Source organism: Tursiops truncatus, chromosome 16 (assembly GCF_011762595.2).
Source record: "Tursiops truncatus isolate mTurTru1 chromosome 16, mTurTru1.mat.Y, whole genome shotgun sequence".
Taxonomy (NCBI): Eukaryota; Metazoa; Chordata; class Mammalia; order Artiodactyla; family Delphinidae; genus Tursiops; species Tursiops truncatus.
In genome coordinates this window covers 25,590,058-25,615,471 of record NC_047049.1, presented here as the reverse complement: position 1 = coordinate 25,615,471, position 25,414 = coordinate 25,590,058, and the positions used below count along the sequence as shown (strand labels likewise).

General features: G+C 49.0%; 2 protein-coding genes across 3 annotated transcripts in view; both read left to right on the top strand.

Moving 5' to 3' along the window:
• Positions 1-144: 144 nt before the first annotated feature.
• Positions 145-24,072, top strand: SFXN2 (sideroflexin 2). 2 transcript variants are annotated; one of them, XM_033842159.2, is made up of 13 exons: positions 151-263; positions 2,345-2,421; positions 11,961-12,145; positions 12,274-12,444; positions 13,377-13,475; positions 14,607-14,682; positions 15,005-15,090; positions 16,386-16,446; positions 16,824-16,890; positions 17,508-17,557; positions 17,854-17,903; positions 19,409-19,456; positions 20,300-24,072. In XM_033842159.2, exons 3-13 carry the CDS (start codon positions 11,985-11,987, stop codon positions 20,397-20,399), a joined length of 969 nt encoding a protein of 322 aa, XP_033698050.1. In that variant the 5' UTR covers positions 151-263; positions 2,345-2,421; positions 11,961-11,984; the 3' UTR covers positions 20,400-24,072. The 2 variants fall into 2 exon arrangements, with proteins under 2 accessions (XP_073650106.1, XP_033698050.1); XM_073794005.1 differs by lacking the exons at positions 19,409-19,456; positions 20,300-24,072 and adding an exon at positions 18,599-18,739 and having other exon boundaries at positions 145-263.
• Positions 17,532-25,414, top strand: part of WBP1L (WW domain binding protein 1 like) — a 67,905-nt gene continuing 60,022 nt past the window's right edge. Inside the window, exons 1-3 of the mRNA XM_073794007.1 lie at positions 17,532-17,557; positions 17,854-17,903; positions 19,409-19,456. Coding sequence (XP_073650108.1) covers positions 19,433-19,456 — 24 coding nt within the window. The 5' untranslated portion in view covers positions 17,532-17,557; positions 17,854-17,903; positions 19,409-19,432. The remainder of the gene's footprint in view (positions 17,558-17,853; positions 17,904-19,408; positions 19,457-25,414) is intronic.

Below are 25,414 nucleotides of genomic sequence, written 5' to 3'. Positions count from 1 at the left end.
CGCGCCAATGTGCCCTCCCACTGCGCAGGCGGGCTGCTGGAGTGGCTGGAGGCTGTGGCAGGCTGGTGAAGACCCGGGGAATGGTGAAAACTCGCCCACGTGGCTGGCGGGGGCCACCCGGCCTGTGATTGGCCCAGAAGGAGAGGCGTGGGGGCGGGGCGAGGGGCGGTTCCCGGGCCGAGGCCAGAAGTGCACCCTGGCCAAGCTGCCAACGCGGGGTGCATCTGGTAGCAGTTGTCTCAGTGCGTTCCTCCCGGGACCAGGTAAGGGGTCTTGGGAGGAGTCCGCCTGCCACATATACCTCCAGTCCCCACATCCCGGAGGGAGCTTGCATTTCTGTCCTGACTCTGCCCAGGAGGGGCTGCAGCGCGGGCTGGGCTTCCACCTGCCGAAGCCACGTGGCAAGAGAAGGGTCTACCTGTGGACCTCCCCTTTACGGCCCCCAGCACCTTCGTGTGCCGGGCTGAGGGGCGGGGAAGTCATGGGTTGCGCACCCATCTCCATACACCTGTGTTAGAATCCGGGCTGGAGGACTCCTGGTGGTGGGAGGCTGCCTGTCGGAAGGCAAGAAGCTGCTTGAGGACTGGCCCTGAGGGCTGGGGTGAGCTGATAGCGGGGATGAAAGACGTTTTGGGAAGGATAGTTTCGTTGATCTACGTTGGACCGGTCGGTGCGCCGTCTGCAGCCCCGGAGGAGGCAAAAAGGGGCCTGCACTTACAGGCAAGAAACAGTGGGAGGGATTCTGGGTGCTACCTCCCACCCCTTCCCCCTGCAGAGGACAGAAAGAAGAGTTATAACATTTGTGCCAGGTCCTATTCCAGACCCTGGAGACACAGCAGGGGGCTAAATCTGCCCCCATGGAAATTACATCCTTCCTAGTGAAATGCTTTTCATACAAGATTCCATTTCATTCTCACAGCCCTAGAAATTGGTTATTTTAAGCGATAAGAGTGGGGACTTGAACCTAGTACTTTCTGACTCTTGAGGAATTATTAAACACCACATTGTATTGTCCATGTTGGAGGAACAGAGTGGCTTATACCTGAGATGTAAATCCAGAAGTTTTTAAGAGCAGATAAAGTGTGGGCATGGATGATACACCTGGAGGTTTACAGATGTGTGTGTGTATGTGCCTCTTACCTACCTCATTGGGTTCTTGTGAGGATTATTATATGTCAAGTACATAGAACATTGCCTGGCACTTAGGAAGTGCTATATGGGGCTTAGTTTTTATTATTTTATTTTTTGGCCGCGAGGAACGTCATATGGGATCTTAGTTCCCTGACCAGGGATCGAACCAGTGATCCCTGCAGTGGAAGCAGGGAGTCTTAACCACTGGACCGCCAGGGAGGTCCCATGGCTTAGCTGTTGTTAATAGCTTCATCCAGGTTTTGGGCTTTGCTGCTTTTATGAACAGCAGCCTTTTCAGCCTAGTTAAGATCATTGGAATAAAGGCAGATTTTCCCTGAATGGTCCTTAGCGTTTTATGCATTCAAGTAAAGTATTTTTAAAAACATCTGCTACCTGCATACCTGCATCAGATGCTTGGAGAGAAAACTCAGTTCAGAACCTTGACTAAGGAGGTGCAAGGTGAATGGTTAATTCAGAGTATGTACTCTTTTCAATCCACCCGTCTCTAGCCTGTTGGTTCTTTTGTGAAAGAGGCAAAGCAGACCTCTCTTTCTAAGTTGCCTGGTGTCTAACATCATGGTTGCCTCGGAGTCACATGACTGTACAAAAGTATATACTACCAGGGTCTGCTGGTTTAATTATTAGTCTCATTCTCCAACTTGCTCTAGGCAGCCTTGACACCAGCCCTCGCCATCTCAGTGGTCTTTGTGTCTGAACTTCTTTTATTTATTTTTTTGGGCTGCATTGGGTCTTTGTTGCTGCGCGTGGGCTTTCTCTAGTTGTGGCGAGTGGGGGCTACTCTCATTGCAGTGCGCAGGCTTCTCATTGCAGTGGCTTCCCTTGTTATGGAGCATGGGCTCTAGGTGCTCGGGCTTCAGTAGATGTGGCACGTTGGCTCAGTAGTTGTGGCTCGCAGGCTCTAGAGCGCAGGCTCGGTAGTTGTGGTGCACGGGCTTAGCTGCTCCACGGCATGTGGGATCTTCCTGGACCAGGGCTCGAACCCGTGTCCCCTGCATTGGCAGGCGGATTCTTAATCACTGCTCCACCAGGGAAGCCCTGTGTCTGAACTTCTTGAGTCTTTGATTCCCATCTTCCTCTGATGGGAGTACAAGCGATGACGTTTTGTTTTTCTCCCTACCTGGGGTTTCAAATGGGAAGATCTTGGGTATTTCCCCCGCACTTGCAAAAGGATACAACAGAAGAGGTTCGGAAGCTTGTTTTCCAGACTCTGATACTGTCTGCCAGAGAAAATCAGCTCTCCCTGGAAGAACGAGCATTACTTCAGGAGAGGTAAGTAGGTTATATCATTTTTTTAAATCTTTTCCCTTCTTCCCTCCCTCTCTCTTTTTTTTTTTTTTTTTGCGGTACGCGGGCCTCTCACTGTTGTGGCCTCTCCCGTTGCGGAGCACAGGCTCCGGACGCACAGGCTCCGGACGCACAGGCTCAGCGAGCATGGCTTACGGGCCCAGCCGCTCCGCGGCATGTGGGATCTTCCCGGACCGGGGCATGAACCCGTGTCCCCTGCATCGGCAGGCGGACTCTCAACCACTGCACCACCGGGGAAGCCCCCCTCCCTCTCTTTCTTTCTCTTTCGCTCTCTCTTTCTCGAGACAAGCACCCTGTAGTGGATAGAGGACCTATCTGGGTGACCCTAAGCCTTGTAACCTGTGGTCTTTTGTTTTTTTTTTTTTTGAGTCCTAACCACTGGACCTCTAGGGAATTCCTGCCTAAGCCTTGTAACCTTGGGAAAATATGGCCCTAGCTGTTGTCAGATCTTTGGATAAACAGGACTGGATCTATTCACATGTATATCTGCCACAGTGTAGGACCACATGTGCCACAAATGCTCACCATGCTGGCTCAATCCATGTGAACCTTCCTAGGCATCAGTTTCCTCATCTGTAAGCTGAGATCCCTAATGTCTGTGAGCCGTGACGTTCTCTAATCCTGGAAGGAAAGGGAGGTATTGGTTAGTCACCTGTTTGATTTCCACCTCCCACTGTTCCCTGTAGCAGAACCCTGGATGTAATAGTCACCTTTTTAGGAAGTATTAGATATGGTTCGTGTAGGAAGAGGGATCATAACTGTTGAAGAAAACTTAAGACCAGTAGGACTCAGTATAGGAGGGGTAGACAATTTGCAGCTTCGTGAAAGAAAGCTTCTGTAACCAAGGCAGGTTCTTAGTTTGACAAAAAAAAAGGGGGGGACATCCTTGTTGCCCAGAGAACCCAAGAATAAGTTGGAATGTATTTCAGGCAGGCAGTAAGTGCTTTTAGAGGGCAGATGAGGGCTATAGCGTGAACCTTATAGTCTGTTAGGGGAGGCAAATTTTACACTGATAACTGTAAATAACAAGAAAGTGACAATTACAAAAACCCAGCTTGCTTCAAAGGAGGACAGGATGCTATGGGAGTATGTGACAGAAGGGCTTGAGTTTGCCCTGAAGGAGTCACGGAACTGCCCCCATTGGGGGCCATTGCGTGGGGGGAAAAGTTGAGACATAGAATTTAGATTTTTTTCCCTGTATGTTTTACATAAGACAGGACTGGGCAGTTCCTATCCTGACCTTGGTAATGAAGGCAAAGGTTCTTGCATGATTTAGCAAATGATTACCCCCTCATGGTAGAAATGCTTCCATTGTGAAAGTCAGAGGACTTTCCAATGTTGGATTGTTGGGTTGAGGGTGGAGAGGGTTGGCTGAGAAGTGTGTGTGTGTGTGTGTGTGTGTGTGTGTGTGTGTGTGTGTGTGTGTGTGTGTTGGGGGGAGGCATAGCATTTGGGACTGTCTGTATCCGGTGGGAATGTGGGTCTCTGTAAGCCAAGGCCAACTCCTTTTCCTTTTTGTAGAGTGAAGGGAGGTGAACTCTTTCCCCTCCTCCCACCCCTGGCTTCAGTTGGGACTGGGTGAAATGTCTTTGGTCTTTGGACCAGCCTGCAGGAGCCGAGTCAGTCTGTCCCCAAAGGGCAGAGCCCGGAGCTTTCTTGTGGGCTCTGTGGGGGGGTGGGAGAGGGGGAAGCCGGAGTCCTGGCAGTGGGCTCTTGCTGTGGGCCGTCTGACTTGCCCCGAGAGGTTGCCACTGAGTCACGGAGCCAGGGCCCCCCAGGGGTGCTGCGGAACCACCGCAGTGGGCCTCTCCTCCCTCCTGGGGAAGTGGCTCACCCTGAGCCATCAGCTTGCCGAAGTCTCTCCCACCCTAACAGACGATCTAAAACTTGATCGCCTCTCTCGCTCTGCCTCATCTGTTGGCTTCTCCTGCCTGCCACACCTCTCTGGTTGTTCTTTCTCATCTTTTTGTTGGGTTACCTCTTAAATATAGTGGTTTTTCAGGGTATGTCCTTGGATCGCTGCTCTTCCCAGTCTGTGTATTCTCCTTGGAAAACTTTATCTTAAACTACCCGCCACCCCCGTGCTGCTCCCTCACTGTTTTACTCCTAACCCAGATCTCCATGCTGGGTTTTAAGCCTAAATATCCAATTGCTGACCAACTGGACCTCTTTTTTAGCAAATACTCGAACCCTTGTGCTAGGCGTTGAGGCAACGGTGGTGAGCAAAATGGACGCAACTCCTGGCTTCAGGGAGCTTATGGCCTAGTGGGGGAAGGTGGGCATTAATGTAAAACCACAGAGTATCATGACAGACTGGCATGGCTCTGAGGGAAAAGTATGGAGCCAAGAGGGCTTAGAGCAGAGCAGCGGATCTAGTTGCATGGGAGGGAGGAAGGGGGTCCTTCAGAGGTTACTCTGAGGAAAGGAGGTGTGAGCGAAGATGTGAAGGACAGGTAGGTGCTTCCTTGCAGGTCACTCAGACTGTCTCTGCAGAGCAAAAGGTTACTATTTTCGGGGGTGGGGGGAGCCCTTGAAATTATTTGCTAATGCACCCGCTTTTAAGGCTGCCGTTTATTCTGAGGTGAACTTCCTTTGCAGCCGTAATAACCCATGGGTCTTTATTGAGGTAGTGGTCTTGGGTGGAAGTGTCCTTTCATTTTACTACTTAGTATAAAACATTTATTTTTTACTAGGTCTGCAGCTTCCATCAGCGATATGTTTCCTTTCCCTAATATGAAACACTGGCTTTGTTTGCTCAAGTCTGTGAGTGCTTTTGGATTTAGATGATTGTATAACTCAAGAAGATAGCTATTTTTTTTTAACATGTTAACCACTGTCATTTTCACTTTATATACTTTGGCACTGAACTATTACAAAAGTTACTTCTGTAATTTAAAAAGACAATGTTTTCAGAATGAGAAAAACAAATGGCCCAAAACATATGAAAAGATGCTTAATCTCATTAAGAATCAAGAAAATACAAATTAGGGACTTCTGGCAGTCCAGTGGTTAAGACTCCGCACTTCTACTGCAGGGGGCACAGGTTTGATCCCTGGTTGGAGAACTGAGATCCATTATGCTGCATGGCGCAGCCAAAAAAAAAAAATTTTTTTTTTAATTAAAAAAAGAAAATACAGGGCTTCCCTGGTGGCGCAGTGGTTGAGAGTCCGCCTGCCGATGCAGGGGACACGGGTTCGTGCCCCGGTCCGGGAAGATCCCACATGCCATGGAACGGCTGGGCCCGTGAGCCATGGCCGCTGAGCCTGCGCGTCCGGAGCCTGTGCTCCGCAACGGGAGAGGCCACAACAGGGAGGCCCGCGTAACACACACACAAAAAAGAAAATACAAATTAAAACAACAATATTGTTTCTCCCCATCAAATTGGCAAACAAAGAAAAGATTTATAATACCCATTTTGGTGAAAGTTTGACTAAAGCAGCATTATCATACACAACTCGTGAAAAATCAGTTTGTATTATAAAGACTTAATTTAAAACATGTATATCCTTTGATCCAGCAATTCCACTTCTAGAAATCAATCCTAAAGATATAGTTGCCATGGGGACTTCCCTGGTGGCTCAGTGGTTAAGAATCCGCCTGCCAATGCAGGGGACATGGGTTCGAGCCTTGGTCCGGGAAGATCTTACATGCCACGGGGCAACTAAGCCCGTGCGCCACAACTACTGAGCCTGTGCTCTAGGGCCTGTGTGCCGCAGCTACCCAGCCCAAGTGCTGCAGCTACTGAAGCCTGCGTGCCTAGAGCCCGTGCTCCGCAACAAGAGAAGCCACTGCAATGAGAAGCCCGTGCACCGCAACGAAGAGTAGCCCCTGCTTGCTGCAACTGGAGAAAGCCCTTGCACAGCAACAAAGACCCAACACAACCCAAAATAAATTTTATTTAAAAAGACAGCATTAAAAAAAAGATACAGTTGCCATATACACAAAGTGATGTGTGTAAGGGTGCTCACCATAGCAGTGAAAAACTGAAAATAACCCAAATGTCTATCAAATAATGAAATTTAGGCACATGGAATATTATATAATCACTAAAAAGAATGATAGAGTTGTATATCTCAAATGGAGAATTCTCTAAGATGTTAAACGAAAAAAGTAAGTTGTGTATCTGTGCCAGATAGGTTATTGGTCCTTAGTTCCAAATCTACCCTTCTTTGCCCTGTTTTATGATACTTGGTGTTGTAAACGTTTTTCCTTTGCCCTCTGAGATGATTTTAAGCTCTACCAGTAGAGGGCGCCAGAGGAACACTGATGAGGAAGGGGTGGTCTTCCAGGTGTCTGGGTGCTTGCCTATTATCAAGTTTCAACAGCACCCCACCAGGCAGCTTCCCAGTGAGTTTCAGCAGCACCCGTGTGGGTGTCTTCCCATTGAGTTCCCTCAGCATCGCTGTGAGCAGCTTCCCAGAATCTCAGTGGCTTCCTGGTGAATTTCGTCAGTCCTCCAACTCAGCATTCCAGCACATCCAGTTTCCTGCCTGCCAGCCCTTCAGTGGGCAGCAAACTTTGAAGAGGGTAGCTTTTTAAATCTTGCTCAAGCTGTGCCTGCGAACTTGTAATTCAATATATGTGGAAAATCCTCAGGTGATTTTTTTTTTCAAGAAAAAAAAGACAAATGACATAGTAGTAGAAGATATAGCAGTAAATCTGAAAATTATTCCTTAAAAAAAAAAAAAAAAAGGATGAGCAGGTGTTATTTAGTGAAGAGGGGAAGGAATAGCACCCTGGACTAATATTTACAAAGGGGCTGAGACAGATGGCAGCCTCTTGTGTTTGAGAAAGTCTCATAGCACTTGAAACTCAACACAAGGAAAGTCAAACTCACTGTTTTCTCCCTTAAAGCCTATTTTTCTATATTCTGTCTCAGCACGTTATTGCCCCAGTCAGAAACCCTGGTATCACTCTAGGTATTTGTGATGGGTCAACTGGGCTAGACCATGGGGTCCCCAGGACCCCCTCTCTGCTATATTTCCAGTTGGATGGGCCTCTGAGGGAGAATCAGCCAATTTGTAACAAACACATACTTTCTTTTAGTTATTAGACCAAACACTGATTTAGGTACCGTGGTGAAGGGATTTTGCAAATGTAATTAAAATCCCTAAGTGGTTGGCTTTGAGTTAATCTAAAGGGAGATTATCCTGCGTGGCCTGACCTAATCAGATGGAATCCCTTTAAAAAAGGTCTGGGGGGCTTCCCTGGTGGCGCAGTGGTTGAGAGTCCGCCTGCCGATGCAGGGGACACGGGTTCGTGCCCCGGTCTGGGAAGGTCCCACATGCCACAGAGCGGCTGGGCCCGTGAGCCATGGCCGCTGAGCCTGCGTGTCCGGAGCCTGTGCTCCACAATGGGAGAGGCCACAGCGGTGACAGGCCCGCGTACCGCAAAAAAAAAAAAAAAAAAAAAAAAAAGGGCTGGGCCCCCGCCACCCTGAGGTTAGAGATTCCAGGAGGGAGGTAGGTGGGTAGATAGATTGATGGGTAGATGGATAGGTAGAAAATCTCCTATTGGTTCTGTTTCTGTGGTTGAGCCCTGACTGATAGAATATTCCTCCTATACCCTATCACTTAGCAAATCTTCAGATTCTGCTGCTTTAAAAGCTTCTCTTCTTTTGATCCTCCTCCCAGTTCTGGTGCATCTGGGTTCATTTGAGCCCCACGTCTTGCGTGGATTGTTAGGGGTTCGCTTCCAGCTGGTATCTGCATCCTGTGAGGTCCTGCCATACCCTATTTACTTTCATATGATTTCCCAGATTGTTCTTTCTTTTTTTTTAGTAAATTTATTTATTTATTTTTGGCTTCATTGGGTCTTCATTGCTGTGCGCGGGCTTTCTCTAGTTGTGGCGGACGGGGGCTACTCTTTGCTGTGGTGCGCGGGCTTCTCATTGCTGTGGCTTCTCTTGTTGAGGAGCACAGGCTCTAGGCGCGTGGGCTTCAGTAGTTGTGGCACACAGGCTCAGCACTTGTGGCTTGTGGGCTCTAGAGCGCAGGCTCAGTAGTTGTGGCACACGGGCTTAGCTGCTCCGCGGCATGTGGGTTCTTCCCGGACCAGGGCTTGAACCCATGTCCCCTGCATTGGCAGGTGGATTCTTAACCACTGCACCACCAGGGAAGTCCCCAGATTGTTCTTTCTAAACTACACATCTCATCTTGTCACTCTTATTGAAATCTTTTAATGGCTTCCTGAAATTTTCAGGCAAAAGCTCAAAAGCCATAGCTTTTTTTTTTTTTTTTTTTTTTTTTTTTTTGGGTACGCGGGCCTCTCACTGTTGTGGCCTCTCCCGTTGTGGAGCACAGGCTCCGGACGCGCAGGCTCCGGATGCGCAGGCTCAGCGGCCATGGCTTACGGGCCCAGCCGCTCCACGGCATGTGGGATCTTCCCGGACCGGGGCACAAACCCGTGTCCCCTGCATCGGCAGGCAGACTCTCAACCACTGCACCACCAGGGAAGCCCTGGCTTCTTTCCTGATTTTCTGCAGTTTGAATATAATATGCCTGGGTGCAGATTTTCTGATAGTTGTCCTGCTTGTTGTTCTCTGAGCCTCCTGGGTCTCTAGTTTCGTTTCTGTCATTAATTTTGGAAAATTCTCAGTCATTATCACTTCAAATATGTTTTCTGTTCCTTTTCCTCCTCTCCTGCTGGTATTCCTCTTATATGTATGTTGCAACTTATGTAATTGTCCCAAGGTTCTTGGATATTCTATTCTGTTTTTTTATAAATTCTTTTTTCTCTTTACTTTTCAGTTTGGGAATTTTCTTTTCTTTTTTTTAATATGTATGTATTTATTTATTTGGTTGCGCTAGGTCTTAGTTGTGGCTCGTGGGCTCCTTAGTTGCGGCTTACGGGCTCCCTAGTTGTGGCATGCATGTGGGATCTAGTTCCCTGACCAGGGATCGAACCTGGGCCCCCTGCATTGGGAGCACAGAGCTCTATCGACTGTGCCACCAGGGAAGTCTTGGGAATTTTCTGTTGACACATATTCAGGCTCACTGATTCTTTCCCTGGCCATGTCAAGCCTACTGATGAGCCCATCAAAGGCACTTTAATTTCTGTTACAGTATTTTTAGTTTCTAACATTTCCTTTTGGTTCTTTCTTAGAGTGTCCATCTCTCTGCTTCCATCATCTGTCTGTTCATTCATGTTGCCCACTTTCCCATTGGAGTCCTTAGCAGATTAATTATAGTTATTTAAAATTCCTGGTTTGATAATTCCAAAGTCTCTGTCATCTGGTTCTGATGCTTGCTTGCTCTGTCTCTTCAAACGGTGGGGTTTTGATGTTTGTTTTGTTTTGTTTTTTTTTGCCTTTTAGGATGCCTTGTCCTTTTTTGTTGAAAGCCAGATGTGTGTGAGGTTTTACTTTTTTCTGGCAAGGAGTTAGGTTGTGATTACTGTTTGCTAAAGCTGTAGGGGTCAAAAGTTAAATTTCCTCTGGTGTCCTTGTTTTTGTCTCCCCTGTTGTCTTTGGGTTTCTAGACACCTCTTCTTAAATAAGGTCTGAGACTCGAGGTTCGTTCTGTTGTTAGTTCTCCCTGTTATTATACGGGAGCCCTATACCACCGACAGTGTGAGGGGAGGGGGAGTGTTCTATAGTCCTGTGATTAGGTGCCCCTGGACCTTCACAAGTCCTTCTCAGGTTCCCCTTACTCCCTTTAGGTGAGACAGGAAAGCTAGAAGGGGTGGAGTTGGGTGTTTCTCTTCCCCCAAGTCAGTTAGGTTCTGGTGAGACCCAAGGTAGTTAGGCTCTGGTGAAACAGGCTAGGCTCCTTTGAGGGCAGGCCTTGTTAAAAATCGCAGAGGCCTCTGGGTCTACTTCAGAATGGCCACTTTTCCCATCTCCCTGCCCGAAGCACTAAGGAATTTTTCTCTGATCTTCAGCCTGAGAACCTGGTGGGCTCCTGGAGGTAAAACGCACAAAAGTGTATCTCCCCACACCGCCACCAAAGATTGAATCCCCCTGGAATTTTTAACTCTCAAGCTTGTCCACACTGAACTTCCAGCAATTTGTCAATCACAGTTTAAGTTTCCTATGGTACTTGCCCCAAGGGGTGGGCTTCTGTTCCCACTAAGCTGTGATTCTCTGCCTGTCTCTCCACGTTCAGGGGCAGTTGTTTGCCCTGTGACCTCAATTCCCTGATGGTTCTAAGAAGAGCTGTGGGTTTTCAGTTTGTTCAGCTTCTTTTTGTTGTGAGGACAGGAGTGACCATTTCCAAGCTCCTCACGTGTCAGACCCGCCTTAGTTTTTCAAGTCATGGATTCCAGAACCTCATTATAGGCAGGGGTTCTGAAGTTAGTCAGACTGAATTAAAATCCTGGCTCTGTTATTGGCAAGTGCTTGTGTGACTTGGCAAAGTTACTTACCTGTGCCTTGGTTTTCTCATCTATAAAATGGCATTAAACGTAAGAGTATCTCTATCTTATAGGGTTACGGTGAAGATGAATTCAGAAAATGCACGTCAGGCACCAAGCAGAGCGTGTAGCATCAAGTAGGAGCTCAGTAAGTGTTAGTGTTGTCACCGTCATCATCAGGTCCCCATGTGCACTGTGTGCTTTAAACACTGCCTCTTCTTGTCTGGGGTACCTCTCCTCCATCCATCTGACTTTCATGCATCCTTCAAAACATTGTTTATTTCTTGTTCTCACAAAGCATGTTCAGAATCCCTCATCCATTTTAGATAAGGTGATCTTATAATTTATCATCCAGACTGGGACACTTTTGAGGTCGAGGGGGTGCTTTTAATAATTACCACAGGACAACAAGCCCCGGCAAACCAGGAGATGCAGAGTCACCTCGGTTTTAGTACCTCTTCTCTGGCTTTCTGCTGCTCCCCGTGTCCATCAGCAGCATTGTCACACTACTGTCCTTGTTGACTGACTTGTCTCTCTCCTGTTCTGCAACGCCTTGAGGGCGACAACCATGGCCCGGGATCTCTCATAGGGCCGGCATGCACCCTCCCGCCCCCCCCCCCCACACTGAATTGAAGGTGATCATGCCATTGTCCTCTCCATCTTTATCAGGGATTGTTTCTACTTTCAGTGTGATCCCATGCCTCTTCCTCCTTCAGATAGATCTGTCCTACCTTCTGGGGCTTCACTCACATTCCACCTCTTCTGGGAAGCCCCCCTTGATTTTTGTGTCCCCCTTCTCAGCTTCCTCTCATCTCCCGTGCTTATTGTTGCTGTATGTATTATCTGTTGTTCCACAGGTGGGCTCTTGCTCCCCAGTCAGACTCAGCTCCCCAAGGACAGGCACTGTACTGTCCCTTTCCCCAGCCTCGCCCACAGCACGATCAAGCGCCAGGCTGGCCACCAGCAGGCACTCAGGAAACACACGTTGGTGCCCAGTTGCTCAGACTGGTGACCATTCACTGGACCCTTCCTGAGCTGAGTCAGATGACGCTAGCGGCTGGTGAGAGCCGTCAGTCTACCAAAGCGGGAGGTGCTAAGGGCCTCCAGGGCAGGCTTTGAGGGCAATCTTCATTTTTCCTCTGTTCCTGAAGTCCACAGTTTTATGTGTGAGCAGGATGGAGGCTGACCTGTCTGGCTTTAATATCGATGCCCCCCGTTGGGACCAGTGCACTTTCCTAGGGCGGGTGAAGCATTTCTTCAATGTCACAGATCCCCGCACCGTCCTGGTACCAGAGTGGGAGCTGGACTGGGCCAAAGTGATGGTGGAGAAGAGCAGGTGAGCGGTTAGGGGAGTGGGCTGGGGGCACGGGGGCGACGTTGGTGGGTGCCCTAGGGACGAGGTGGAAACGGAAGACGAGGGGCCAGGGGTCAGGAGGTAACACCGCCTGTGGTCCCTGGTGGCAGGATGGGGACTGTGCCCCCAGGCACGCGAGTGGAGCAGCTGCTCTACGCCAAGAAGCTGTACGACTCGGCCTTCCACCCTGACACCGGGGACAAGATGAACGTCATTGGGCGGATGTCCTTCCAGGTCCCCGGGGGCATGATCATCACGGGCTTCATGCTCCAGTTCTACAGGTGCGACCCGGGAGCAAGGCAGCGCCAGGTGCAGCCGCATGGACCTGTTAGGCAGGGAGCCACAGTAGGGTGATAGTAATAGCCGTCCTTATGGATCCCTGACGGGCTACCAGGCACTGTGTTAAATTCTTTGCATGTTATCACCTCATTTAATCTCAACAACCCTACAGAGAGGTACTATTTTCATCTCCATTTTATAGATGAAGAACTGAGGTTCTGGAGAGGTTATATCACCAAGTTCACACAGCCAGGAAGCAGTGGTGCCTGGCTGTATAAACTGAGGCAGGCCTCTCAAGAGTGCTCAACGGATGAGCTATTCTAATTCCCTCTTTAAAAAGTACTTATTCAACAATGAATTTAATGTATTTTTATAATGTAATATCCAAGTAAAAATATTGGGATACCCTTTCAGCCCAGTTGGGGAGAGAAACTTTCTCTGTTGTTCCCCCTTTCTCTCTTCCCTCTCCCCCCTCTCTCCCCCACGCATTCAGTTACCCAGTTGTTGAGCCAGGCCTTGGGCCAGGTGTGGGGAGTATAAAGACTAGTCCCTCCCTTCAAGGGGGGCCCAATTTTGTTGAGACCAAGAAGTAAATAGTTACCACCCAGCTTGCCAAGTGGTAGGTTAGGGGTAGAATATGGGGCGGTGGGAGCAGAGAGCATAGAATGACTAACTGTGTCTCAGGAAGGGCAGGGGAAGGGTTGGGAAGGTTCCAAGGAAGAAGAGATCTCTCAACAGAGCAGGATTCAGCCATGTATGGAAAGGTTAGGGGGTGTGGATGCTCCAGTCAGAGGGACAGCCTGTGCAAAAGAGCGCAGCTGCAGGAAACAGTATGGGAACAGCTTGGGGAGCGGCAGGTAACGTGGTTTGACTGGTGTGCCCCAAACCCTCTTTCCATCCTCCTCTCTGCCTCTCCGGGCCCCCCTCCTGGTAGGACGATACCGGCAGTGATCTTCTGGCAGTGGGTGAACCAGTCCTTCAATGCCTTAGTCAACTACACCAACAGGAATGCAGCTTCCCCCACGTCGGTCAGGTAGGAGACCTGAACCCCAGGCCATCCATGTGGGCCTGGAGCAGGTGGCTGTCCTCTTGCCTCCAGGGGAACAGCCCTTCTAAAAGGTTCCAGGGCCGTCAGTCCTCCCTGGGTGGGACCTGCCCTGGGCAAGTGACCAGGTCTCCCTTTTCAGGGTTTGGAAGTATTAGGCTGACTAGGAGAGTATCTTCTTCCTAGACCAATTCAACATTCATTCATTCACTCATTCATTCAACAAATATTTCTTGAGTGTGTATTAGGTGCTGGGCATGGTTCTAGGTGCCAGGGATACATTTGAGTAAGACATGTGTGCTCTCTAGAGTTGAAGGTCTTTTTTTTTTTTTTTTTGCGGTACGTGGACCTCTCACTGTTGTGACCTCTCCCGCTGCGGGACGCGCAGGCTCAGCGGCCGTGGCTCACGGCCCCAGCCGCTCCGCGGCATGTGGGATCCTCCTGGACCGGGGCACGAACCTGTGTCCCCTGCATCGGCAGGCGGACTCTCAACCACTGCGCCACCAGGGAAGCCCTAGAGTTGAAAGTCTTTTAAGAAAACAAGCATAGGGACTTCCGTAGTGGTCCAGTGGTTAAGACTCCATGCTCCCAATGCCGGGGGCACAGGTTTGATCCCTGGTCAGGGAACTAAGATCCCGAATCCCACATACCGCATGGCGCAGCCAAAAAAAAAAAAAAGGAAAACAAGCGTAATGATGTCACACTGTGATTGCTGCCATTAAGGAAATAAATAGATAACAAGACAGGGAACAGCAGAGGGGCATCTGTGTGGATAGGCTGTTCAGGGAAGTCCTTTCCGCAGAGCTGGCATTTCAGCTGAGTTTTGAGAGATAAGGATTTAGCCATGCAAGAGCCCAGGGAAGAATTCCCGGGATAGGGAGCAGCAACATGCAAAGGTTCTGAGCAGGAAGGCATTTGGTGTGTTTAAAGTACTGAAAGGAGGCCAAGGGGACTGGAGCAGCTGAGTGAGTTGGGGGGAGATCACAAGGTGATGCTGGGGACAGATCACATGAGCTTCGCAGGCATGAAGCCACATTTCTAGCCTTTATCACTCAAGCCATCGTCCTGCCCTCAGCCAGCTAGGGTCCCCGCTCCCAAACATCTTCTCTCCTCCACTAGGCAGATGGCCGTTTCCTACGTCACTGCCACAACCGCTGCGGTGGCCACTGCTGTGGGCATGAACACGTTGACAAAGGTACCGTCTGGGGTTGCTGTGGGCATGGTGGCCACTAGGCGGCAGCAAAGTCCTAGGGAAAACTTTTTTTTTTTACCAGGCAGGGGCCGTTTCCGGTCTGGATGAGTTGGGTTTGGCCAGAGCCCAGCCAAGTAGTGGGAGATTCAGCAGGGCTGCGCCCATTTGGTCTTTCTCGGGCCTTTGAGGGAGTTTGGGTTCCCCGACTGAGTGTCAGGATGCGTGGCAGTAGCGAGGGCTGATTTCTTGCTCCGTCTTCCTGAAGCCCCTTCCACCCCCATCTCCAGGGAGCCTGACCTACTCCCATTGTTCTCTTCTCCCACAGAGAGCCCCGCCCCTGGTGGGCCGCTGGGTGCCCTTTGCCGCTGTGGCTGCGGCTAACTGTGTCAACATCCCAATGATGCGACAGCAGTGAGTACAGGGATCCCTTTTCCTCCCTACAGACCGTGAGGCTAGCAGGGGAAAGGCAAGAAACCAAGGCAGTGGGGGGGCTCGTTTGGGCTGAGGTGGGTGTGGGGAGGGCAGCCGAACTGCGCTTCTGAAAGTTCCCTGAGGACTGGCGGCTCCAACAGTGATGGCTGCAGGAGTGGCGGGTGACTTAGGTTTCATCTGTGATGTGTGTTGTGGGTGATGGGGAGCAGGGGTGGGGCATTAGCGAGGACCTGTGGGGTTTGGCACCAGCTCATGTGCTTTCAACTGCAACTGTCTTTAAGTTGTGGACTCGGCCTACTTCCAAAGCCCTGGGGATGTCTTACAGAATGAAACGCAGCAGAGCGAGGTGTCCAAAGATATAACAGAACCAAGAAGCTTTGAGGAAGCCAGAGGGGCAGATAGATGTTTTCCAGGCACCAGGCTGTAAGCGTCACAGCAGGAAAGGTGAAAGGAGAAACCAGCTGTGTCTCACAGCTCTTGTTTCTTGACTAGAGAAAGTATAGATGTTCCTCTGTTATAAAATTTAATGATGTAGTAGAGGTAAAGCGCCCCAAGTAGCGCCTGGACTGTAAGAAAATGCTGCATTAAGCGTTAGCTACTGCTGCCCCTGTTTCCATCAGTGCCTTCCTCGTCATCACCAGTATCTATAAGGCACATTTTCTTGGGATTAGTAGCAAATGGAAAGTGATCACAACTGCCCTTGCAGAAAGAGCACACCACAGAGTAGTCCTGCATGCACACTGCTCGCCTCCTCTTTCCCACCCCCCCCCATCCAGTTGCTCCTTCCAACGAATGAATGAGTCCCCACCACACACCTGGTCTTGGATACAGTGCTGTCAAGCACTGGCCTGAGACCAAGAGCTCCTGTTTGGGAGCAGTCACTGTGTCAGGCACTGGACTTAGCACTTTGCAGGCATTATCTTGTTTAATCCTCACCAGGTCCCATGAAGTGGGTGCCATGATTATCCCCATTTTGCAGATGCGGATAACTGTGTCTTTAGAAGGATTAGGGAACTTGCTCAAGTTCATACACTTGCTCTGCAGTTTCCGGATTCAGCCTAGGCCGTTGGGGCCCAGTGCTAGCTCTCTGAGCCTCTGCCCTAGGTCACGGCTGGATACCACTCTCTGGAGTGGGGAAGGGCGCTCCAAGGGCCAGCTGCAGGAGGTGGCTTTCTAGAACTTGAGTGCCCTGGCCTTGGTCCCCTGGTGTGTCACATCGCTGGCAGGCTTCCAGCACCCCTTTCCCATATCCAGCACCTCCTGTCTGTGTTTAGGGAACTCATCCAGGGCATCTGCGTGAAGGACAGGAACCACAATGAGATTGGTCATTCCCGGGTGAGCAGAGGCCTGCCTTTGGGGTGGGAGGAGGGAGTTCCCTCTCAGACCCTGTCCTGTTCTTCGTGGTCAGAGCAGGCCTGGGCTCTACTGTAGGGCTGAGAAAACTTCTCCCTGACTACATCCTCCTTCCCCATCGATTTTCCCTCCATATCTCTGTTCATGTCTTTTCTCCGTCGTTTCTGATCCTGAAGCCATAAAAATGTGGCTGGGTGGGAGAGGGTCAGGTGAGGTCACTCAACCCCTGACAGGTCGATCCCTTCCTCTTTACCAGCTCAGACTGGGCCTTGACCCTGACCCTGACCCTGACCCAGCCCTCTGGTGCAGCCTGTGGATACTGGATAAGCTCATTCCTGACAACTCTTTTCTGCCCTCAGAGAGCTGCGGCCATAGGCATCACCCAAGTGGTTATTTCTCGGATCACCATGGCAGCCCCTGGCATGAGTAAGATGGGGAAGCCCTCCCATCCTGGGGGACCCTGGAACAAGTGATGGAGACCTCATCCACACTTCGGGTGGGGGGTGGGACCTCAGCCTCTATAGACATGCTTCTCAAACTGGTTTGCTTGAGTGCCAAGAGCCACGAGAGAGCCACACTGTAATTTCTGGAATGTCAGTTAATCAGAGATTTGGTGGAGAAAGTTATTTTCATTTAACAAATATTCCTTAAGTTCCTTCAATGTGCTGGACACAGTGTGGGGTGCTGGAGAGACAGTGGTAGAGAAAAATAAGTCCCCTGCCCTGGTTTTGCTGTCAGCAGGTGCATGTTACAGAGCAGGATACAAAACTTGCTTCAAAGATAGTTTTGAGAAGGATGCTCTGGGCCTGCGGTACTTGTCCTCCTGTTGTTATAGGTGTGCAGGTTGAGGAGTTTGGGAAACACCTTCTGTCAGGACTTGGGGGAGGGGTGGGGTGTGGCCATGCCTACAGTCTTCCATTCTTCTCCCAAATGAAAAGTATTTTCTGGAACTTCTTGGGAAGGAGGGAGAATCAGTCTGTGATCCGACTTCGGAAAGGGATCTGGGGGGGGAGTCTCACAGCCTTTCTCCTGGTTTCTTCCAGTCCTGCTGCCGGTCGTCATGGAAAGGCTGGAGAAACTGCGCTGCATGAAGGTGAGCGGATTCTCCTTTGCATCTTCCCTGCCCAGAACACATACGTGCTGGGGGCTCCTGACTGTCTTACCCTTCCCTCTTGCTCCCACCCTGCACCTCATTCAAGTAGGGCCCATCCCGGTGCCCGTTGGCTGCCCAGTTCTCGGCCTTGTCTGCCGAGAGCAAGGAGAGCCCCCTCCCCACCCTGCAGAGCCAGGGTTTCCCGCCTGCGGGTTTCTAGCTGGGTGACCAGTGTGGGTTTCACCTCGAAATGTGTAAGTCCCACGTGGGTCTCTCTTTTGTCTGTTTCTGTGCAGAGAATCCGGGTGCTGCACGCCCCATTGCAGGTTCTGCTGTCCGGGTGTTTGTGAGTTATCGTATTTTCTCGGTTTGGGGTTCTGTGGTGGGGTGCCCAAGATCTGTCTTCTTGTGTCACCCATGTTGGAAAACATGTACTCCTTTACCTGACTTCAAAAGCGCCCGGACTTTCACGCCTGTGGCCCCTCTGGTGCGCTCTCACCCCTTCTTTCTGAGGGCGCCAGGCTGGCCCTGTGCACACACTGGAGTGGAAAGTGGAACCCTTGGGGGTCCTTCTGTCCCAGGGTCTCCCCTCTGACCTTAGGTCTTCAGTAGTTTTAGAGAAGAGACAAAAATGATGAGATCATCCCACCACAAAAACGAAATGAATTATGTGATGTGATAGAGGGGTTCGCTCACGCCGGCGGTCAACTTACACAGTGTTACATGTCAGTTATATCTCAATACATCCAACAAGATGAGCCATCGAAAATGACAGCACAGCCTGGGCCCGTTAAGTGTCCCAGCCTCGCACGGGAGGGAAGCGCCATGAGTCCTGGCAGCGTTCTTAGGTGCCTGCCCTTGACCGGACATGTCCCAGCATTACTCATGCTTTGTGAGGCCATGAGGCTAATGACAGCAACCAAAGCTAACATACATTGGATGTTTTCTGTGTGCCGCCACTGTGTTGATGTTTCACGTCTATATTTCCGCCTATTCCCTCGGCCCTCGAGGTGTACATACTGTCATCATCTCCTTTCCCAGATGAAGAAACTTGCCCACGCGTCTCTAGCTGGTAATTGCTGGCGCTGCAGTTGGATCCTTAGCAGGTCTAACGTTATGCCAGGCTGTCTTCTGCTAACTGATTTCCCACTGAGGGCGCAGTTACCATGGGCTGGATGTGTCACACATGTTATCTCATTTAATCCTCACAGTAACCGTGCAGAGTAAGTACCCCTCTGCCGTCTCAGAGGGAACTTGCCCAAGATTGCACAGCTAGGAAGTGGCAGAGCTGGGACACGAACCTAAGTCTGTTAGATCCCCAAATCCTGTAAAACATGGTCCTGGATCCGCATCCTCTGAGAACTTGTGAGAAATAAAGACTCTCAAGCCCTTTCCCAGACCTACTGAATTAGCATCACATTTGAACAAGCTCCTCGAGTTCCTTGCATGCCCAGTGAAGTTTGAGAAGCTCTGCCCTCACTGTTCTCCAACAGCTCGGGCATTCAGTGAGTACAGGAGCAGGACCCTGCGTTCACGCCCCTCGCTGCTTTCCCTATCCGTCAGGGATTGCCTGTGGTCATTAGGGCTGCTGCCCACACTCCCTGGTGACTCCATTACCTTCTTCATCTGCTTGAATGATGGGTGGGTGGGGTGTGAGGGGGAGTGTAGGGGGGGCTGATTCTGTCCTGTGCTAGAGTGAGTCTCCAGGCACCAAGAGACCAGGAGAAGGGTTGGAGGGAGAGGAGCTTTGGCGCCGGCTCCCCCTTCCTTTGAGGGGCTCAGCGATGGGGTGTGGGTGGCTCTGTGAGATGCCAGACACCCCCTAATGCTTTGGTTTCTCCTTTCTTCCAGCCTCATCTTCATGGTGCCAGTGGCATGTGGGCTGTTCCCGCAGAAATGGTATCAGCTGTTCATTCCTCACTTGGTTTTACTGAGCACCCTGTCCCTGGTCTCCCTGACCTGCCTGGTGTCCCGAAGGAGAGAGGGAGGGGCAGGCAGGGAGGCATCTGTCCAAGGACAAGTACCTGTCAGTCTAAACGCTGGGCCTCTTGACCCCAGGTGAATGGTAAACTGAAACAGAGCTCCAAGGGGCAGAGGGATGAGTTGCTCACTTCCAGTGGAGCAAAGGCTGCCTTGGAGAGAAGGTGGGGGAACAATAAGAGACTTTCTGTCCCTGCTGGTTGAGTTACTAGATCCATCTCCCTGGCTGGATCTGGTCTTTGAAATTGAACAAGAGGGTAGGTACTCACTCTGGCTGATGTTTGCCAGAGGGTGGACGGCTTCGACCTCTCCGCTTCCCTTGCGTGTCCTGGGGGGTGGGTGCAGAGAGCAGAGGAGGTGAGTGAAGAGAGATGGGAAAGGGAAGGTAAGCATCAGACTGGGGTGGTGGGGGTGAGGCGGAGTACTAGCTCCAGGAGACCAGGCATAGCTTGAATAGATACGGAGAAGATGCCCGTTTCCCTTTCCCTAGTACTCTCAGCTCTGTAGTCACCTGCTACACATCTCCTGTGTTCTGAGCACCGAGCTTGTAATCTTGAAGAAGACGGAAGTTTAGCACCAGGGAGATGAAGTCAGGGCTCAATAGAAGTAAAAGCAACATACTGTAGTGTACGGAGGTCATTAATAATTCTGATGGAAAATGGGCAAGGGCTTCTTAGAGGTGGCATCTGAGTTGGATTTTATCTGAGGGTAATTTGCTGCTCGTCCAGGTGGCACACTTATAAGCCCCTTCTCTCTTCTCAGTGAATTGCCAGTTTCCTATCTGGAACCAGAGCTCCAAGACACTATCAAGGCCAAGTATGGAGAACCTGTGCCTTATGTCTACTTCAATAAGGGTCTCTAAATGCCCCACCCCAGCAAGGACCAGTCCATACCCATATTTACCAGCTCCTCCTTAGCCACTGTGGATTCCCGTGCCTCATTCCTCTTTGCCAACAGGGCCTGTAGGCCAGGGTGGATTTGGGGGGACGAGGGTGGGGGTGGGAGGATGCCTCATGCTTCTACCCAGGCACCTGGGTTTATTGGACTCCAGGGGATAAACGTGAACAAGGGGAGAGAGGCCAAGTCTTTTTTCTGCTCTCCCCTAACCCCTGTCCCCTGGAGACCAGGAGCTGAGACCCCCTCAGGGAGAAGGTGCTGAGACCTGGGGGTGACACTCAAGCAAACCGTTTGGAAAAGTTAGGAAACCTTTAGGATTCTGGTTCCAGCCAGGATTGAGGAAGGGCCCCTCTTTTCTTCCTCCTCGGCTCTCAGGCAAGGGAACCTTTCACCTGTGTAATTCTGGCTCCTTCGGGAAGCGGGAGGGAAGAGGCCGGGTCACCTTGGGGCTCCTCTTTGCTCTTCCCCACTCTCCTCCCCAGGGCCCCCTGGTCAGAAAGGTTCTCTGGGAGTCTTGCTAAACTTGGGTTTATCAGGCACCCGGGAGTTTTAGTGCAAAAAAAAAAAAAAGGACATTGTGTGAGGCAGCAGAGTTTTGTGGTGCTTCAAGCCCTACCTGTTGACACTGGCTTTGTTCTCCTGCCCCTAAAATCATATCCGATTCTATTTCTCTGGGTCTAAAAGATAAATCCACTGACCGAGTAAAAAGGATGTAGGTAGGCACTAACTGCACAGGTTAGTGGGTATAATTTCCTGGCTACCTCCCTTCCTCAGCCCGTTGGGTTAAACACCAAAGAAAGACTGGTGTGTACTGAATAGGAAAGGGAAGTTTTATTTGGATGCCTCTGAGAGGAAATCAATCAGGACCAAAGAGCCTTAAAGGACACACAGCAAAGCGCAGCCGCTCGCCCTTCCCAGCCTGGCTGCTCTAGGTGATTTCTCAGGCCCTTGGGGGAGAGGGGGCTGTTGTGGCTGACCTGGGGCCATGTCTGTATGAGTTTTGTGTAGTAGAATTTACTGACCGATCAAAGGATATCACTGTGAATCGAATGCATTTCATGAAAGAACACAGCGACTGTCTGCACACTGAGTTAATAAAGCCTGGATGGAAAGCAGGATCTGGTTTTACTTTGGCCTTGGCGTGGAGGAGGGTATCACAACTATAAGGGGAACCTGTCTGGTGCCCCGAGGCCACTGTGCAACTCCCTTATTATGGAGGAAAAATCCACCTGTCTTTGCTTGAGGCTCCAGAGATCTCCCAATATGGGAGTGTGTTGCTCCAGGGGAGGCGGGGCAGGGAGTTGGCAAACCATGGCTCAAGGGTCCAGATCTGCCTGGTATCTGTTTTTGTGTGTTTGGGAACTAAGAATGGCCTTTACATTTTTTAGAAGTTGTGAAAAAGAAAAAGAATATGTGAGACCCTGTGTATGTGGCATGCAGAGCCTGAAATATTTACTGTCTGGCCCTTTACACAAAGAGTTCCCCTACTCTGGAGTAATGGTCCTTAAGAACACGCATGAGGTTCGCCTGGAGGGCTTCTCAAAACATGGATTATAGGGCCTCATTCCTAGAATTTCTAATTATGTGCGTCTGGGATGGAGCCGGTGAATTTGTATTTCTGGTAGTTTCCCAGTGATGCTGATTCTGTCAGTCTGGGGACCCCTTTGAAGGACCACTGCTCTAAAGGGAAAGGGCCTCCTCCCTGAGGTCAGGGTACCGGCTGCAATTTGATTTTCCCCCCATTTAAAAAAATTAAAATATAATTCACGTGACATAAAATTCATCCTTTTAAAGCGTACAGTTCAGTGTTTCTTAGCATGCTCACGATGTTGTGCAGCTGTCATTACTCCCTAATTCCAGAATATTTTCATTACCCCTGAAAGAAACTCTGTACTCATTAGCACATTACCCTCATCCCCCAGCCCCTTGCAGCCCCTAATTTATCTTCTGTCTCTATGCATTTACCTATTCTGGACATTTCATGTAGATGGAATCACACAGTATGTGGCCTTCGATGTCTGACTTTTTTCACTTAGCATAATATTTTCAAAGTTCATCTATTCTGTAACGTGTACAATTTAATTTTGGCTGATGTCTGGGCAGAAAAGTCTGTGTCTCGGAGCTGGCTTCCTTCGGACAGGAGATCTGCCTTAAGCTTTGCTCATTTCCAAAGGCAAATAGGAAAAACATTACCAGAGCTAGCCGGAGCTTGGAAGCAATTCTGAACTGATGTTCTCTCAAGAATCCACAATCTTCTCCTTTCTGTCCCAGCTCCTTAAACCTCCTGGCATTCCTCCTCTCTTTATAGACAATTACCCTTTTGAAAAAGTCTGGAGTAGATAGTGATTGCAGTTCAGAGGCAGATTAAAAATACTTCACTCAAACCGCATCTCAGCTCTATCTTGTAAGACCTCTCTGCTTTCTTTGATTTGGCTCCTGCGGGATGTGGAAAGAAGTGATGAGGGTGACTAAAATGCCTTGGTGTGAGAAGTGCTAATCCAGACTGAGCAGGGTGTAGTGTTTGTCCTGTCCAGTAGCTCAGTTCAAGCCCTTGGGTAAAGGGAGTAAAGGAAGTCAGAACAAAATTCCCTTCTGTTTTCCAAATTGAAACCATTGGTGTTTCCTAGTGATGATGATACCTGGCTTTTTTTTTTTTTTTGGAGTATAGTTGATTTACAGTGTTGCATTAGTTTCAGGTGTACAGCAAAGTGAATCAGTTTTAGATATACATATATCCACTCTTTTTTTAGGTTCTTTTCCCATATAGGCCATTACAGAGTATTGAGTAGAGTTCCCTGTGCTATACAGTAGGTTCTTATTAGTTGTCTATTTTATATATAGTAGTGTGTACACGTCAATCCCAAGCTCCCAATTTATCCTTCCCCACCCCTTATCCCCTGGTAACCATAAGTTTGTTTTCTACATCTGTGACTTGACTTCTGTTTTGTACCCTTCTGTTCATTTGTACTCTTTTTTTTTATATTCCACATATAAGCAATGTCATATGGTATTTTTGTTTTTTGAGTGGCTTGAACAAGAGACATGTATTTTCTCATGTGCTATAAGTCCATAATCAAGGTTCTAGCAAATCTGGTTTCTGGTGAGGGCTCTTTTCCTAGTTTTTGTCCCAAAAGTCACTGAGGTATAGTAAAGTTCTTCAATCTTTTTATTTTTTCTTTCTGTTCTTCAAAGTAAATCAATTTAAATAATCTACCTTCAAATTCATTAACTTTTTTTTTTCTTATCTTCATTCTTGTGTTAAACCCATCAGAACTTTTTTTTTCTTTTATATCAGCTATTGTACTTTCAGTTCCAGAACTTCTAATGATTTTTTTGGTTGTTTTAGTTTTCCTTTCTCTGCTGAGATTCCTCAGATGTTTTCTTATTATATCTATCTTGTCCTTCAAGATTCATACATACTTTCAATAGCTGACAAAGTTATTCGTAGCTATTTATTTATCTAAATCATCTTGGTGTCAGTTATGTTAACTAATTTTTCCTGATTATAATATTTTCCTGCTTCTGTACATATCTAGTAATTTTTTACTGTCTGCTTGACATTATGTATGTTAACTTGAAGGCTATTTGGATTATGTTGCCTTCCATTAATGGTTATTAAATTTTTATGTCATATGGTATTTGTCTTTCCATATCTGACTTCACTCAGTATGACAATCTCTAGGTCCATCCATGTTTCTGCAAATGGCATTGTTTTGTTCTTTTTCATGGCTGAGTAATATTCCATTATATACATATATATATATATATATATATATATCACGTCTTCTTTATGCATTCCTCTGTTGATGGACATTTAGGTTGCTTCCATGTCCTGGCTATTGTAAATAGTGCTGCAGTGAACACTGGGGTGCATGTATCTTTTCAAATTATGGTTTTCTTTGGGTATGTGCCCAGTAGTGGGATTGCTGGGTCATATGGTAGTTCTATTTTTAGTTTTCTAAGGAACCTCGGTACTGTTCTCCATAGTGACTGTACCAATTTACATTCCCACCAACAGTCTAGGAGGGTTCCCTTTTCTCCACACCCTCTTCAGCATTTATAGTTTGTAGATTTTTTTTTTTTTCGGTACGCGGGCCTCTCACCGTCGTGGCCTCTCCCGTTGCGGAGCACAGGCTCCGGACGCGCAGGCTCAGCGGCCATGGCTCACGGGCCCAGCCGCTCCGCGGCATGTGGGATCTTCCCGGACCGGGGCACGAACCCGTGTCCCCTGTATCGGCAGGCGGACTCTCAACCACTGCGACACCAGGGAAGCCCTAGTTTGTAGATTTTTTTGATGATGGCCATTCTGACCAGTCTGAGGTGATCCCTCATTGTAGTTTTGATTTGCATTTCTCTAATAATTAATGATGTTGAGCATCTTTTCATGTGCTTTTTGGCTATCTGTGATACCTGGCTTTTATATAGAGGACTTATAACTCCTTGAGGCTGGGATTGAGACCCTGTGCTAAGAAAATAACGTGGCCCCTGTCTAATACTCAATCTTTTATTCTCCCCTAGGGAGCTTGATTGTGGAATGGATGAAATTCTAAGAAATCTAAGACTGGCAAAAATACTTGTCACCCTGTGCAGCACTTGGGAAAGCAGGATCAAGACAGAGACAGAACCGATTTTTTTCACTCTTACCTGTTTCCCACTTTGCCACCATTTAAGCCAAGAACAAACTTCCTTTGGGTTCAGCTATGGGCTAGACTGGGCTCGGCTCTAAAATGCTTTGGCGGGTTTTTGAGGGGAAATTGGCAGCTACAGGCAGCTGGCTTTTCTGCAGCAGTTCTTCATCTGTTCGTTTATTTTCCCAATATTGATTGAGCTCACGGTTGGGCCATGTACAGGGTGTAGGGATTTGTTTAAAAAATGAATAAGACCTGGTGTGCCATTCAAAAAGCTAAAAATTTAGTCGGAGGGGTCAGGCAGGCAGAAATTGTAGATTAGATACACTGTGTGATAAGTGTTATGTGAATT